We start from the raw sequence: 14,568 nt of genomic DNA on the forward strand, positions 1-14,568 counted from the left end.
TCACAACCCTGAGATCAAGAGTCGAATGAATGCTCTACCTACTCAGCCAGCCAGGCGTCCTGCCAAAAATTTTATATTGAAATAAAATCATAAACAGAAGCCTTAAAATAAAAATGCATTGAAACATAACTTGAAATTGGTAGGCCAGCTTTTAGGTCTTCCTTTTGGCTCATCCCTTCCCTATTTAAGTCATTTACCTAAGCATGTTTTAGGGTCAGTCTGGATTGGGTTTTTTGGTTTTTTTGTTTTTAATTCTGTGTTAAACGTATTAGTTTATTACACAGTTTCTTATTGTTTGCATTTTGATGGAAGAAGAATAAAATTGTGAGTTTCAGCAATAGAAACCTATTACTAGAGCTTAAGACTCATCCTCAGGGTGGTATCTTAAGAGTACAATAAATGATGATTAAAAGTGAAGTGGCAATGTTAGTTTTACAGTCATTTATAAAATTAGCATTTCAAATCCCTTAAGCATATGGCTAACAATTTTTAACATGAAAATTTTTCCAAGTTTTTTTTTTTTTAAAGTGGGCATTCAGTAATATGATGTAGACCTTATAAAAATGTTCTTTATAAAAGAACATGTTCTTGGGCACCTGGGTGGCTCAGTTGGTTAAGCGACTGCCTTCGGCTCAGGTCATGATCCTGGAGTCCCGGGATCGAGTCCCACATCGGGCTCCCTGCTCAGCAAGGAGTCTCCTTCTCCCTCTGACCCTCCTTTCTCTCATGCTCTCTGTCTCTCATTCTCTCTCTCTCAAATAAATAAAATCTTAAAAAAAAAAAAAAATTAAAAAAAAAAAGAACATGTTCTTTTATGTTCAGAAGTAAAAAAAGAAAAATATCTATCCAGATTTTTTTGGGAGAATATTAATTTAAAAAAATGAAAAACAAAAAAACGAAAGGGCGCCTGGGTGGCTCAGTCGATCAAGCATCTGCCTTCAGCTCAGGTCATGACCTCAGGGTCTTGGGATTGAGCTCAGCAGGGAGTCTGCTTCTCTCTGTTCCCCCCCCCCCCGTGTTCTCTCTCTCTCAAATCTTTAAAAAATAAATTTTTTTTTTAACTGCTATTGGAGGATGATATGACTTATGGCTCTCTGCCTTAATTTGGGGCTTATATTTAAAACTACTTGTTTTCTCTCTCTGTGGCATCTAAATATGTATAGTATACATATCCCCACTGGATAATCATGGACCTCTTGTTCCACCTCTGTAGGGTACCATCTCTTTGAAGACCACTCCAGTTGAATTTTATATGGGCCATAGCTCATTCTCTAATAACCAGTCTATACATTCTCTGCATATGTGGTTGAAATTTGAGCAGCTGTATTTTTAGGAGGTGGTAACATTAGTCTTTATTGATATAAAAGTAACAATAAATCAGAAGAGCTATTTTAGTGTATTGGAAAGAAAACTGGGCTCAACATTAGTAGTAGTTTCTTGTGCTGTTCTGCTGCTAAGAAAATAATCTTTATGGCCTTGGGCCATTTTATGAGGAAATTAGATCTTAGTCTCAAAACTAGACTCTCTTCTAACTACGTGAACTTCATTTGATTCTAATGTTTTAAATCTCTAGATTTTTCAGAGTTTAAGATTATCCAGCTAGATTTGGAGGTGTGTGTGGATTTGGGAACTTAAATGACCATGATTTACATAATTAAGTATGTCTGTATCACTAATATTAATTTTATTATGAAACAATTAGGACAGCTCATGTTATCTTAAAAATTACTAAAGAATAGGGGCGCCTGGGTGGCTCAGTCGTTAAGCGTCTGCCTTCGGCTCAGGTCATGATCCCAGGGTCCTGGGATCGAGCCCCTCATCGGGCTCCCTGCTCAGGGGGAAGCCTGCTTCTCCCTCTCCCACTCCCTCTGCTTGTGTTCCCTCTCTCGCTGTGTCTCTCTGTCAAATAAATAAAATCTTTAAAAAAAAAAAAAAAATTACTAAAGAATAAAAAAAAAGTGCTATGGTGAGCGCTGTGAATTGTCTAAGACTGATGAATCACAGACCTGTACCCTGAAACAAATAATATATGTTAATTAAAAAAAAGTATTAAAAGCAAAAATAAATTAAAGAATAGAAATAATAGGGACTTTTCATTGGTAGTACTTGTGCTTTTATCTAGTTTCCATGGTATTTATCTGTGTGATAGAAGCCTATCTCACCAGATTTTGACATTTCAGGTTAGTACTCCAGTAGTTAAGCAAGGACCGGTTTCACAATCGGCCACACAACAGCCTGTAACTGCTGACAAGCAGCAAGGTCATGAACCTGTCTCTCCTCGAAGTCTTCAGCGCTCAAAGTAAGTTGATATGTGTTGAAACATTATTTTTTTCCTTAATATTGCATGCTGCATTGTTTGAATATTATAAAAATATATGTAAAATAGAACGTGATCTTGGAAGAATCCATGGATAGCCTAAGTTTTATGTATTAAAAGACTTACAAAGGCAAATCTTAACTATAAGTAGTTTGTTGTCTCTAGTAGGGAAGCCAGGTTATTTTTGAAGAAAGTGATTCTTTAGAATTTTACTTAGTAGAATATGATAGGATATGTGATACTTGTACAAAGAGGGCACCTGATTCTGTAATACTTGTTGGAAATGACCTCATTTTTAACCTCCTCATAGCAGCTTTAGATTTGAGTGTATTGATGAAGCCAAAAATGTTAAATTTAAAACATAGGCCGATATTTCCCAACTGGTATGTGTCAGGTTTTCCTAATAGCTTCAGCCCTGACCCCTGTGTGGATTGCTTGTCAGATAGGGCTGTATTGTGTTGTCACGTTTCTTTGTTAATTAACAAATACAACTTTAAAATGATTTTCATTTGATTGATTTTCCTATTTTTATTTCTTGCTATGAGGTGGCAAAATAATTCAACTGTTGTTTTTATTGTTGTTTTCTAAACAAGCATTTCAGAACTTATACATCCAAATGAGAGTTGTTCCCTTCAAAATAATCACCTTGGGAAGCTGTCTACTTACTCCAGCAATGTTGCCATTGCTAAGAACATTTTTGGGAAATTCTTCTTTTAAATTGTCTTTAGAGGCTGCAGTATTATTTTAAATATCCTCAGTGTTGAAAACTCTTCATCCTTTGGGAGATTTAGTTTTTGGAAATAACTGAAATTCATTCAGAGCCAAGTCTGGTGAAGCAGGTAGGAAATCAACTTGGGTGATTAAATTTTTGGTTCTCACCACCATATCCCCAAACCCTAGCCCAAACCATTCAGTTTTAGAAGAAGACAACCAATCTCAGAGTGTTACGTTTTTGGTCTTATTTTGCCACTAAACTCATTCATTGCTGTCCAATAAAATGCCTGTATTTTGCTTCACATTATCTACCCTCTGATTGAATACTTCATTCTGATGTTAAACAAAGGCAATAGATTTTCCCCCTCATCTACATGTATTTAAGATAGATTGTTCAGTTGTGCCTTATATCTACAACTGTTAAAATGTGACCATTTCTTAGTTACATTCTTACTAGTGTTTCTGGTATACAAAATCAACAGGTCCTGCTATGGAATTTGGAGAGCACTGTTAGTTTAAATTTAACTGACATTAGTGTTACTAAAAGGGCTCTTTTCCCCCCAAAAGTGTGTTAGAGGAATACATGATATAAATACACTTTGGATTTTAAATTCTGTTTATTTGATGTTAATATAACAAATTTTTCTTAGGAATTTGGATATCTTTAATTTAATAGAAGGTATTGACAATTTCTAGGATACCTACTTTTTAAAACATAGTGCACATTCAATTCTGTTTTCTCTTCCAGCAGCCAGAGAAGTCCATCGCCTGGTCCAAATCATACTTCTAGTAGTAATGCATCAAATGCAACCGTTGTACCACAGAATTCATCTGCCCGACCTACATGTTCATTAACACCTACGCTAGCAGCACACTTTAATGAAAATCTCATAAAACATGTTCAAGGATGGCCTGCAGATCATGCAGAGAAGCAGGTATGTTACATGATTCACAGCAGATGTTTCACCTGTGGATGAGTGACAAAATACAACTTCTACTGCTAGAAAATCTAATCTAGGTCACTGAATTTAAGCTACATTTGAAATAACTAATTTCTAATTAGATTGCTTATAGTCACTCTATAAAATATTTGGTAAAGGGGCGCCTGGGTGGCTCAGTTGGTTAAGCAACTGCCTTCGGCTCAGGTCATGATCCTGGAGTCCCTGGATCGAGTCCTGCATCGGGCTCCCTGCTCGGCAGGGAGCCTGCTTCTCCCTCTGACCCTCCCCCCTCTCATGTGTTCTCTCTCTCTCATTCTCTCTGTCTCAAATAAATAAATAAGATAAATAAAATCTTTAAAAAAAAAATATTTGGTAAATACTTTAAGGTATTTGAGATAATATTTTATGGTTTCACATAAAATATTTTAATATAATTATTGTTATAGCTACCATTATCAAATACTCAGCATTTAGCACGGTGCTGAGTGCTTAATTTTTTCCACTTCTCAAAACTGTTAACCAGGACAGATAATGAGTTCTCCCATTTTACCGATGAGGCCCTTAGGACCAAATAAATTACATATCAAGGTCACCCAGTTAAAACAGTGATGGGGCTCAAAGCCAGTGTGCTTTTTCCACTCAGCCAGCCGCTCTCATAGTTATAGAACTTCTTCATATGACTACTCTTATATCTCTCCACTAGACTAGCAACTAGAAGTTAAGAAACAGTTTTGCTCTGGAATGAGGGACCTTTGGACATTCTAATTACTGCCATTGGCTGCTTCTGTCTTTTAGTGGTTTACTGTCTGAAATTTTCTCTCAAGTTCACAGAGATAATGTTGTGTATCTTATGACCCAAGAATACAGTGAAGGCCCTTTTATCAGTGTTACTCCTGAACTTTACTCTGGCTGACTCAGCACCTTTTATTAACCACAAATCATGAGTTCTTCTATCCTAGTGCTATGCAGTACTGAAATTGGAAATACTATTTTCTCCAGAAGTTGAAGGGGGAAATTTTGAAAAGTACCTTCCACCATTAGAGACCGTTTTTTTTTGTTTTTGCTTTTTTTTAAATCATTTTCCCCCTTAGATTCACTATCATTTTTGTGGATTTAAAGGAGAAGAATTACTCTGTAATCTTGGTATAAAGTTGTACTCAGAAATTTAATGTTTGTTTTTTTGTATGTGATTGTGACTTATGTGATCTTTATTTATCTAACTCTAGGCATCGAGATTGCGAGAAGAAGCCCATAATATGGGAAGTGTTCACATGTCAGAAATTTGTACTGAATTAAAAAATTTAAGATCTTTAGTCCGAGTATGTGAAATTCAAGCAACTTTGCGAGAGCAAAGGTAAGTTTTTCATGGACAGAATTTTTGTCTTAGCATTATAGATCTTAAATCAGACTGAAGAATATAAATCAAATTTCATTTCTGAATTTCAAGTTCTCTTTGATATGTCATATTCCATAACACTAACTGCATTACAAAAAAGATGTATTTATTTTAGAGGTGGGGGGCAGGGGGAGAGAATCTTCAAGCAGACTCCCCACTGAGTGTGGAGCCTGACACGGGGCTCTGTCTCAAGACCCATGAGGATCATGACCTGAGCCGAAACCACGAGTCGGATGCTCAACCGACTAAGCCACCCAGGCACTCCACACTGTGACTGCATTTTTATAATTTAACTAATATTCCTGGTAAATGGTAATGGCATCTAGATTTTAGTTCTCTAACGCATGGTAAATGCTTCATTAGACTTTATTCTTAAAACTCTGTAAGGTACAGTAATATTTAAAAAGTGAAATGTTAGAACACTGTATGTTAAGTATACTGTAACCTTTAAAAAAATTGACGACAGCAACTAATTGGTCTCCTCTTCAATTAAGGATAGTCCTCTATTGCTGAGTGTACTTGTTTCAGTTGAAATTTCAAATCACTATTTACATTGTCTTTGGATCACCTATAGATCCCTTGGAAATTTAGTTGTCTATCAAGTGTATCTATTTTCTGAATTGTTTTCACCTAAACTCTTACTCTCTCACATTTCTTAGTCTCTAGTATCCTGCTCAAGTAAGGCTATCTACATCCCAGTAAATAGTATAGATACTTTTTAAATGCATCTTACAAAATCAAGGACAAACTTTTAATGGCCTCTCACATCCTGTCTATTTAAGTCACTGGGTCACAAGTAGAGTTAGTCTTAACATGAAACCACAAATATTTAATAGATACCAAGTTGGAATTTATAGTAAACTCGGAAAAGTAAGTTTTTACCTAATCTTTCAATTACTCAACTGTCTGGAGTTACATTGTGAATATCAACTGGGATTTGTTTACTCTAGGATTGCTCTGAAAGTACTTCAGACATACATAAAATTTGACCGCATTTTGGCTTAATAAGAGATGATTTGACTTTTAGGAAATTATTTGCAGCCTCAGCTGTTGACATGGTGTACACTGGTAAATACCAAGCCACTTTATGATTATGCCTAATTCACTGGTACAGGCAGTAAATATACTTTACGGAAGAGAGAGGTCAGAAGGGGAACAGTTTTATGAAGTTCATGGAAATCTAGTTTGTTTTAAATATGCATGTCAGTTGGACTTGGACTCAGCTCTGTTTTTCTGAGCCTGTGTTTATATTGAGAATTGTTCTTTAATATGATTAAGCCTCTTGCACCTAGTTAATTCTAGGCTTACTCTGTTGTGGCCTAGAAAACATATGCAGTATAAGTTTGTCTTGTATTTAATATCTGCTGCTGTGTGTGTGTGTCTGTCTTTGATACAGCAAACAAACCACATTTTAAATCAATCTTTATAGTCAAATTATTGAGAAATTGTTAGAAAACTAGGAAACATTCTAACTTTTGTTGTCCTAATCTTTAATACGTCATACATTCACTGGTCATTTTAACTCTAGGCTAATCCATATTTATTCATTTTTAAAGATTTAATTATTTATTTGGGGGGGCAAGAGAGGGGGAGAATTTCAAGCAGACTCCCTGCTGAGCACAAGAGCCCCCTCTGGGGCTTGATCTCACGACCCTGAGATCAGGACCTGAGCCGAAACCAAGAGTCAGGACACCTAACTGACTGAGCCACCCAGGTGCCCCTAGATTAATCCATTTTTAATTACTTAGTTTTAATTGTAGTTTACTCATTTTATCTTAAGATATTTCTGTAGTTAAAGTTCTGTTTGGTTTTTCTGTAACATTTATATGAACCACACAAGTTCTAATGCCTTCTTTTATTTTTCAGGATACTATTTTTGAGACAACAAATTAAGGAACTCGAAAAGCTAAAAAATCAGAATTCCTTCATGGTGTGAAGATGTGAATAATTGCACATGGTTTTGCGTACAGAAACTGTAAATCTTATTGCCCAATCTTAACATTTTTGAGCTGCATTTAAGTAGACTTTGGACCGTTAAGCTGGGCAAAGGAAATGACAAGGGGACGGGGTCTGTGAGAGTCAATTCAGGGGAAAGATACAAGATTGATTTGTAAAACCCTTGAAATGTAGATTTCTTGTAGATGTATTCTTCACGTTGTAAATATGTTTTGTAGAGTGAAGCCATGGGAAGCCATGTGTAACAGAGCTTAGACATCCAAAACTAATCAATGCTGAGGTGGCTAAATACCTAGCCTTTTACATGTACACCTGTCTGCAAAATTAGCTTTTTTTAAAAAAAAAAAAATTGGGGGGGTTAATTTATCATTCAGAAATCTTGCATTTTCAAAAATTCAGTGCAAGCGCCAGGCGATCTGTGTCTAAGGATGCGATTTTGAACCATATGGGCAGTGTACAAAATATCATGAAACTGTTTCCACACTTGCACCTGATCAAGAGCAGTGCTTCTCCATTTGTTTTGCAGAGAAATGTTTTTCATTTCCCGTGTGTTCCATTTCCCTCTGAAATCCTTGATCTGATTTTATCCATTTTTTTAAGGCTCCTCTTTTTCTCCTTTCTTAAGGCACTGTTGCTATGGCACTTTTCTATAACCTTTTCATTCCTGTGTACAGTAGCTTAAAATTGCAGTGATTGAGCATAACCCACTTGTTTGTATAAATTATTGAAATCCATTTGCACCCTGTAAGAATGGACTTAAAGTACTGCTGGGCATGTGTGCTGAAAGTACATTGATTGCTCAAATATAAGGAAATGGCCCAATGAACATGGTTGTGGGAGGGGAAAGAGGAAACAAAGCTAGTCAGATGTGAATTGTATCTGTTGTAATAAACATGTTAAAACAAACAAAAAATTGTTAATTTTTCTTTTCCTTCGGTCAATGCATATTAGAATTTGAACTACCTGGGACTTCTTTATCAGAACTATTCTTGTTGAATATTTATACTTAATTGAAATAATTCCTTAAGGGAGGTTTTGTTTAAAGCATATTAACAGGAAATTGTGTATAAGATATTTAATGAAATATGAAATTCAACAAGAATGATTAAGTCACTTCCCAAGTGGTTGTCATTTGTTATAAACCCTGGTTTAACCTGTCTTGCTATTATGACATTTCATTTTGAAGGATGTTTGTGTTGTAGCTAACTGTTCAAGTCTGGTGCTGACTGCTGTTCTTAGCCATCACAAAACGCTAAATTTGTGTAATTGGAGCTTCCTTCTGTTATCTGGAAATGGTGGGAAAGCTCAGCTTTGTATATTGTTTCCTAAAGTATATTAAAATAAAAAAAGAAACTATTGCTACTATAAAATTACCTTGGCTTTTTTTTTCTTTTCTAAAATATTGGTCACATGGCCTTAGCATGACACTGCCAGTATTAAATCACAAGGGTTTCTTTATGCAGAAAATTTAATTTTAATTTCAAAATCTTACCCAATCTAGACTTTTTTTTTCCCTGTTGAAGCAGATGTGTTTATGTGCTTTCAGAACTGCCAGCACCAAGGGCTTATTTTGTGATGTTAGACGTTAATGTTACTGCATTTTTGGATATGAAAATTCCAAAATTGCTCTTGTGCTTGAAGCATATTTAAAGTATAGATGATAATGCTCAGACCTTTCAATAAACTTTAAAAAGTAAAATGTAAGTGATAGTATGAATGATACTTTCTAAAATACAAAAAAATGTTCCAGTGTAATTAAGAGGAATTAAAATCTTATACTGGAAACTGGTTTTTTTTTTTTTTTTTTATTGTAACTTGAGCATACTTTTAAAATGTAAGAAAAGACGAATGTCAAATCATATCATGAAATGTTCATACCTGTAAGATTGTTAACATTTGCTGGGCTTGATTAGTGCATGTAAATGAAACTCCAAAGATCAATGTTAAGCTAGAACTCTCACTGATGGAGTCCTGTATCTTTCCTGGAAAGAAGTGAGCAATTTGTGATGTAGTAGGCAAATGTTTCCTGATCAGATGGCAACTTGACTTGTGATTTAAGGTAAATTTGAATTTTATTTGCTAATAGTTTATTGATCTATGTCACCTTATTCCTTTGCTTTAAAAATTGTTTACATCCCTAAATGAATTGCTCACATATATATAGGAGAAGATGCCTAATATGATATTTCTTGGTGAATTTTTAAACAAAATTAAAATTTTTGTGGAAATATTTTTACAATATTTGATTCACTTATTATTCTGTAGTAAATTATTTTAAGTATTGCACTTTAATACATTGTGTCCAGCTACTAACCTTGAGATAACCAGGGAATATTTATTAAAATAGGCATAATATCCAAGAATACTCTTTATATAGTTGGCCTGTTGCCATGGCTTCGAACATGTATCTCGTTTTGATTTGCACCTTGATTCAGATAATTTGGAAATAGAAATACAAAGAGCCCTTAGGAAACCTCAGGGTTTTTATTTTTAAAAGGACATTAGTAGTCTTATATTCAAACCTTAAAAACTGATACTGTAATAAAATGTATTTTGTGAAGGTGGGTCTATTAGAAAGTCTTTCCTCTTAGGAACCAGCTTTCCTACCTTTTTTCCCTTTATTTTCTGTTTAACTAGTTTGACTAACTTTTAATTTTAAAACTTGGACTATAACTCCAGATTTTAAGCACACTGAAAAACTCCATGCTTCAACTCTTCTTAAAGACATGATGCTGCTTTTAATAGTCCAGATGTGAATGGTTTTATCTTCTAAGTTTTATATGTTTCACACTCATAAAACCTTGGAAAGGAGGTGCTTAAAACTTTGCAAAGATGAATTGTTAACCCCATTTCAAACAATCTATTGTTGAAACCCAACTAGCTGTAAGGGATTATTTCAAAGGGGGGGGGGCGTGTCGAAGTAATTTACTCTGCAAACTGGAACTACTGTAGTTCAGGACTTAAAGCTACTGTATTTAGATGTGGGGTTTGAATATACGGATTTCTTTTCGATACCTGTAAATATGGCTATATTCTTGTATTTGTACTGGAGTGTACAAAATGACACTTAAAGTAATAAATATGTTTTGACTATATTGTGCAGTTATTTCAGAACAGTCTTTTGAAAGTCTTAGAATGCAAAATTTGCATTTGAGTAAGAAAATGCCAGATTACTGCTAAAATTTTAGTGTTTCAGAAGTTTCAACATAATCCTTTGCACTATTTTAATGAAAAATTTGGCTTAAAGATCTTAAGATCTGTAGATTCTCTTCTAATTTGCTGTACCGTTTTCCTGATCTCTGAATTTTGGGAGTACCCTCAAGTGGTTTGCCTAGGTGATCTCATCCAGGCCCTTGGCTATAAGAATCCTCACTCTTAGGTCAATTTCATCCAAATTGTCTTAAGTACTAAACTCTTGAGCTCTGAACAGCAGTCAATTTAGATACTTGCCTTAACTTGGCAAATTCTCTAAAAAGAACTCTTGTATTTAAGACTTTATTCTCCAGTGTCCCCATTTCCAGTAACTGACACCATCATTCCCCATTGCTTGAGACCCAAACGGAGGCATCCTTTATTTCTCTAACACCCTGTATTTAATCCATCATCAAGACCCACAAGCTCTCTCCAAGATGTATTTTGGATCTGAGAGCTCACTATCTCTGTTTACCACTCTATTCCAATCCACAATCATCTTATGAACCAGACTGGTGCCACAACCTCCTAACCTTTGTCTTTGCTTGTCACCACCACCACACATACCAGTCTGTTCAGATTGTTCTCATACCAGAGTGGGGGGGAAAAAAAAAAAACCCACGTCATTCTGTTCATAATCTTAAATAAAAATGATTTCACATAAAGCAAAATTGAAATCTCTTACTGTGGCTTGTGTTCAAGCCCCTTCATACTACCACAGTCTTGTCCACTGGATTCTCCCTCACTCACTGCAATCTCACCTCAGGACTTTTGTATTTTCTGTCTGGAAAATTCCGTTTTTAGAGACTTGCACCGGTAGCTGCACGTTCAGTCTCTTTTCAAAGGACACCAAGCCTGTTCTGACCTCCCATCTAAAAGAACCCATCAGTCTTCCTTCACTCCTTTTCTTCAAAAGAGCGGTGTCTGATACATAGTACTCCAGAAATACATGTTGAATGAATCAAGAAAAGGGGCTATGGAAACAATTCAAAATTTGTAAAGGTTACCGATTTTTTTTTCAAGTTTTGACTTTTGGTTCTTTTCTTGGGAGATAGAAAAGAAACAGCAACTAGTTTCTTGGTTTGGGGGTTTGTTTTTTGTTTTTGTTTTGTTTTTTTTTTAAGAAATTACTGTAATTTACTAATGGTTACCAAAGCCTAGGTCCAAACCTGTTTTATCATTACCATTATGAAATGTGGTTTCTCTAAGTAATTTAATCAACCGAACCAGTAATAATTAGAGTGCTCTTACGGTAGGATGCTTTGATAGGCCCATTTGGTTCAGATGATGCCTTCACATCCAAATCAGGCCCTTTCTACTTTTTAGGACGGGTGTAAGGCAAGAAACATTCAAGTCAACATTCTAAGATGTGTCACTAATAGAACATCTGCACTACATATAAAATCCTACAGGAAAATGGGATGTAGGAATTCCCTGCTTTTATGATGGGTGGGAAGTTTTAAGATTTAACAGGCCCTTGATACCATTGTATGTACTTCATAAACAGGATCGTTTTCATTTTCTAAGGTGCCTAGTGTTAATCGCTTAATTTGATCAGCTTATGTGGCTGCATTAGGGTCAAAAGTTTTCTTATCTTTTTTGGGTAGTTACAGGATTATTACCTTGGATGAGAAAGGCAGAATGCAAGAACAAAATTGTCTCTTGTGTATCTCCCAGACCTAGAAAAATCACACAGTAGGTGCTCAGGATGTTTGCATGAATGAGTGAATGAAATATATATTTTAAATATTTGCTCTGTTAAGTTTGCTGAAATTTGTATTTAATCTTTAAGCGTAATGTTTTAAAAAATATTTTTTTAATTAAAAATTTATTATAGGGGCCCCTGGCTCGCTCAGTCGGTGGAGCATGTGACTTGATCTCAGGATTGTAAATTCAAGCCCCATGTTGGGTGTCTTAGAAGAATTAAAGGGACCTCGAGCAGAGAGTCACTGAAATTTCAACAAGTCTCTTGCTTAAATATCACTTTTTTTTTTTTCATTTTGATGCCTTGATGCTTATTTTGTCATCTTTATGAACTAAAACTGTTAAAATGATAAAATATTGCCATGCTTGGCAAGAGCTCTAATTTTTAAAATGCCAGTTCAGTCCCCGTCTACATCTCTATATACCTGTTTCAGAAGCCCAGGGGTTCCAAAGATACCGTGTAAAATATTGGTAATGGAATTGCAGGATAAGCTAGCTGATGAATATCACCCAATACTTAACAAAAGTACTTAAAGAGCCAAAATATTTCTCCACGAACATCAAAACAATGAAAGAAACATGAAACTTCTATAATTTTTGAAAGGTGATGGAAAGATAGGTAGGTAGAAAATTTTGGTATAATTTAGCACATTTAATCATCCCAAATTAGAGGTCAGTCAGAAAATAGAAACCACCTTAGGTATTTCAAAAGGAGAGAATTTGAAACTGGTGGAGAATAAAACCGAGGCAGGCCTTTTTGGAGGAAACAGAGAGCTGCGAATATAGACGGGCAGTATGGAGGGAGCTGGATCCAAGGAAAAGACAAAGCTGCTGCTGCTGAAGATGACTTCTGAAGCAAGGTGAGGCAGAAACCCAGGCTTTCCCCCTCTTGTCCTCTAGTTCTGCCTACATTGGCAGAACTTACTCAGAAGCAAGAGGGCAAGAGAGTTTGGGACAGCCTCTGCAATGCTGAGAAGGGTAGAGAAAAGGGAGAAAAAGGAATCTGAGAGCAAACAACCAGCATAACCTCTGACCCTACCAGTAGAGAAAAGGAAGAGCGAAAGTATGCCAATTTGAGCCACATTTCTTGATATTAGGTAATGGAACCATTTTATGAAGTTCTAGGAAATGTGTAAGAAAATGTATTGTGGCCCAAATATTTAGCAAATTGCTCAAATATAAAAGCAACAGTGACTACCAGATGTTAAAGCATCAGAGACTATTATTGCACTCATGAGACCTTGGAGAAAACAATAACTGACAAAAGCTAACCAAGAGGTGAATGGAAAATGGTGATAAAAGCATTGTTGGTGACATGGAAGCAATTTACACATGCAACTACAGAATGATGGGAAATGTGGTACATGAATGTAGTAACATGTGGCAAAGTGAGATAATAAAATGGGAGATGGTGAGAAGATGGGAGGAAATATAAGTGCATTCATTTTTGTCTTAGGGGGAAAGTCCAAAGGTGACTGATCAAGAAATAAAAAGGTACTATGTACTAGTAGACCAGGTTCTCACTCTAGTTGAAGCTTCCATTTAAGTGAAGGAAAAAGCAAATGCACACACAAAAAATCAGAATTCGATACATAATGCATGATAAATACAGAAATAATTGTGAAGAATATAAAACAAGGTGATAAAGTAGAGACTCACGAGGGAGTATTAGTGATTTTAGATCATGTATTTAGGAAAAACCTTAAAAGACATGGCTTTTGAGCTGAGATCTGAGGAATGAGAGCACGATAGTCATGTGGAACTTACATCATGCTTAATGACAAAACACTAGAAGCAGTTCCATAATAAAAGACTTTTATTACCTCTGTTACTTTTAATAGTCTTTGGGAAATACTAGCCAATGCAATTAGACAGGAAAAAGAAATGAGCTATAAATATGGAAAGGAGGAAGACAGTGATTATTTTCAGTGATATATATACAGAAAATAAAAAGAAAGCTATTAAAGAATTTAGTAGGAGGGCTAATTCAGTAGCTTTGTTACATAGAAAATAGAAGTATAGATTTAATTTACTATAGCAATAAAATTAAGACTAATTTTAGGAACATCTCCAATAAATAGCATTGGGAAAACTATATTCACATGCAAAATAATGAAATTGGGCTATTTTATACTACTTATAAAAAATTAACTTGAAATAGGTTAAAAGGTTAAATGTAAGACCTGCAACTGTAAAAATCCTAGAAGAAAACATAAAAAAAAAAAATTCCCTTGACATTGGTCTTGGCTGGTTTTTTGAATATGACATCAAAAGCACAAGCAACAAAAACAAAAATCAAGTGGAACTAGGGGCACTTGGGTGGCTCAGTTGGGTAAGTGTCTGACTCG

At 35.3% G+C, this 14,568-nt stretch overlaps 1 protein-coding gene across 14 annotated transcripts in view; it reads left to right on the forward strand.

Moving 5' to 3' along the window:
* WAC (WW domain containing adaptor with coiled-coil) overlaps nt 1-10,417 on the forward strand; it is an 88,043-nt gene extending 77,626 nt beyond the window's left edge. For 11 of the 14 annotated variants that reach the window (XM_045874231.3, XM_045874229.2, XM_064591879.1 and 8 more), the window contains 4 exons: nt 2,181-2,299; nt 3,780-3,966; nt 5,199-5,326; nt 7,235-10,417. In XM_045874231.3, coding sequence (XP_045730187.1) covers nt 2,181-2,299; nt 3,780-3,966; nt 5,199-5,326; nt 7,235-7,304 — 504 coding nt within the window. In that variant the 3' untranslated portion in view covers nt 7,305-10,417. Of the gene's footprint in view, nt 1-2,180; nt 2,300-2,910; nt 3,157-3,779; nt 3,967-5,198; nt 5,327-7,234 lie in introns of those variants that run through there. The other 3 variants (XM_064591876.1, XR_010411661.1, XR_010411660.1) reach the window with 3 other exon arrangements.
* The last annotated feature ends 4,151 nt before the right edge of the window (nt 10,418-14,568 follow it).

The sequence above is a fragment of the Mirounga angustirostris genome, unplaced genomic scaffold, assembly GCF_029215605.1.
Source record: "Mirounga angustirostris isolate CCGP_5_RB_7025 unplaced genomic scaffold, mMirAng1.0.hap1 SCAF_5, whole genome shotgun sequence".
In the NCBI taxonomy this organism is placed as follows: Eukaryota; Metazoa; Chordata; class Mammalia; order Carnivora; family Phocidae; genus Mirounga; species Mirounga angustirostris.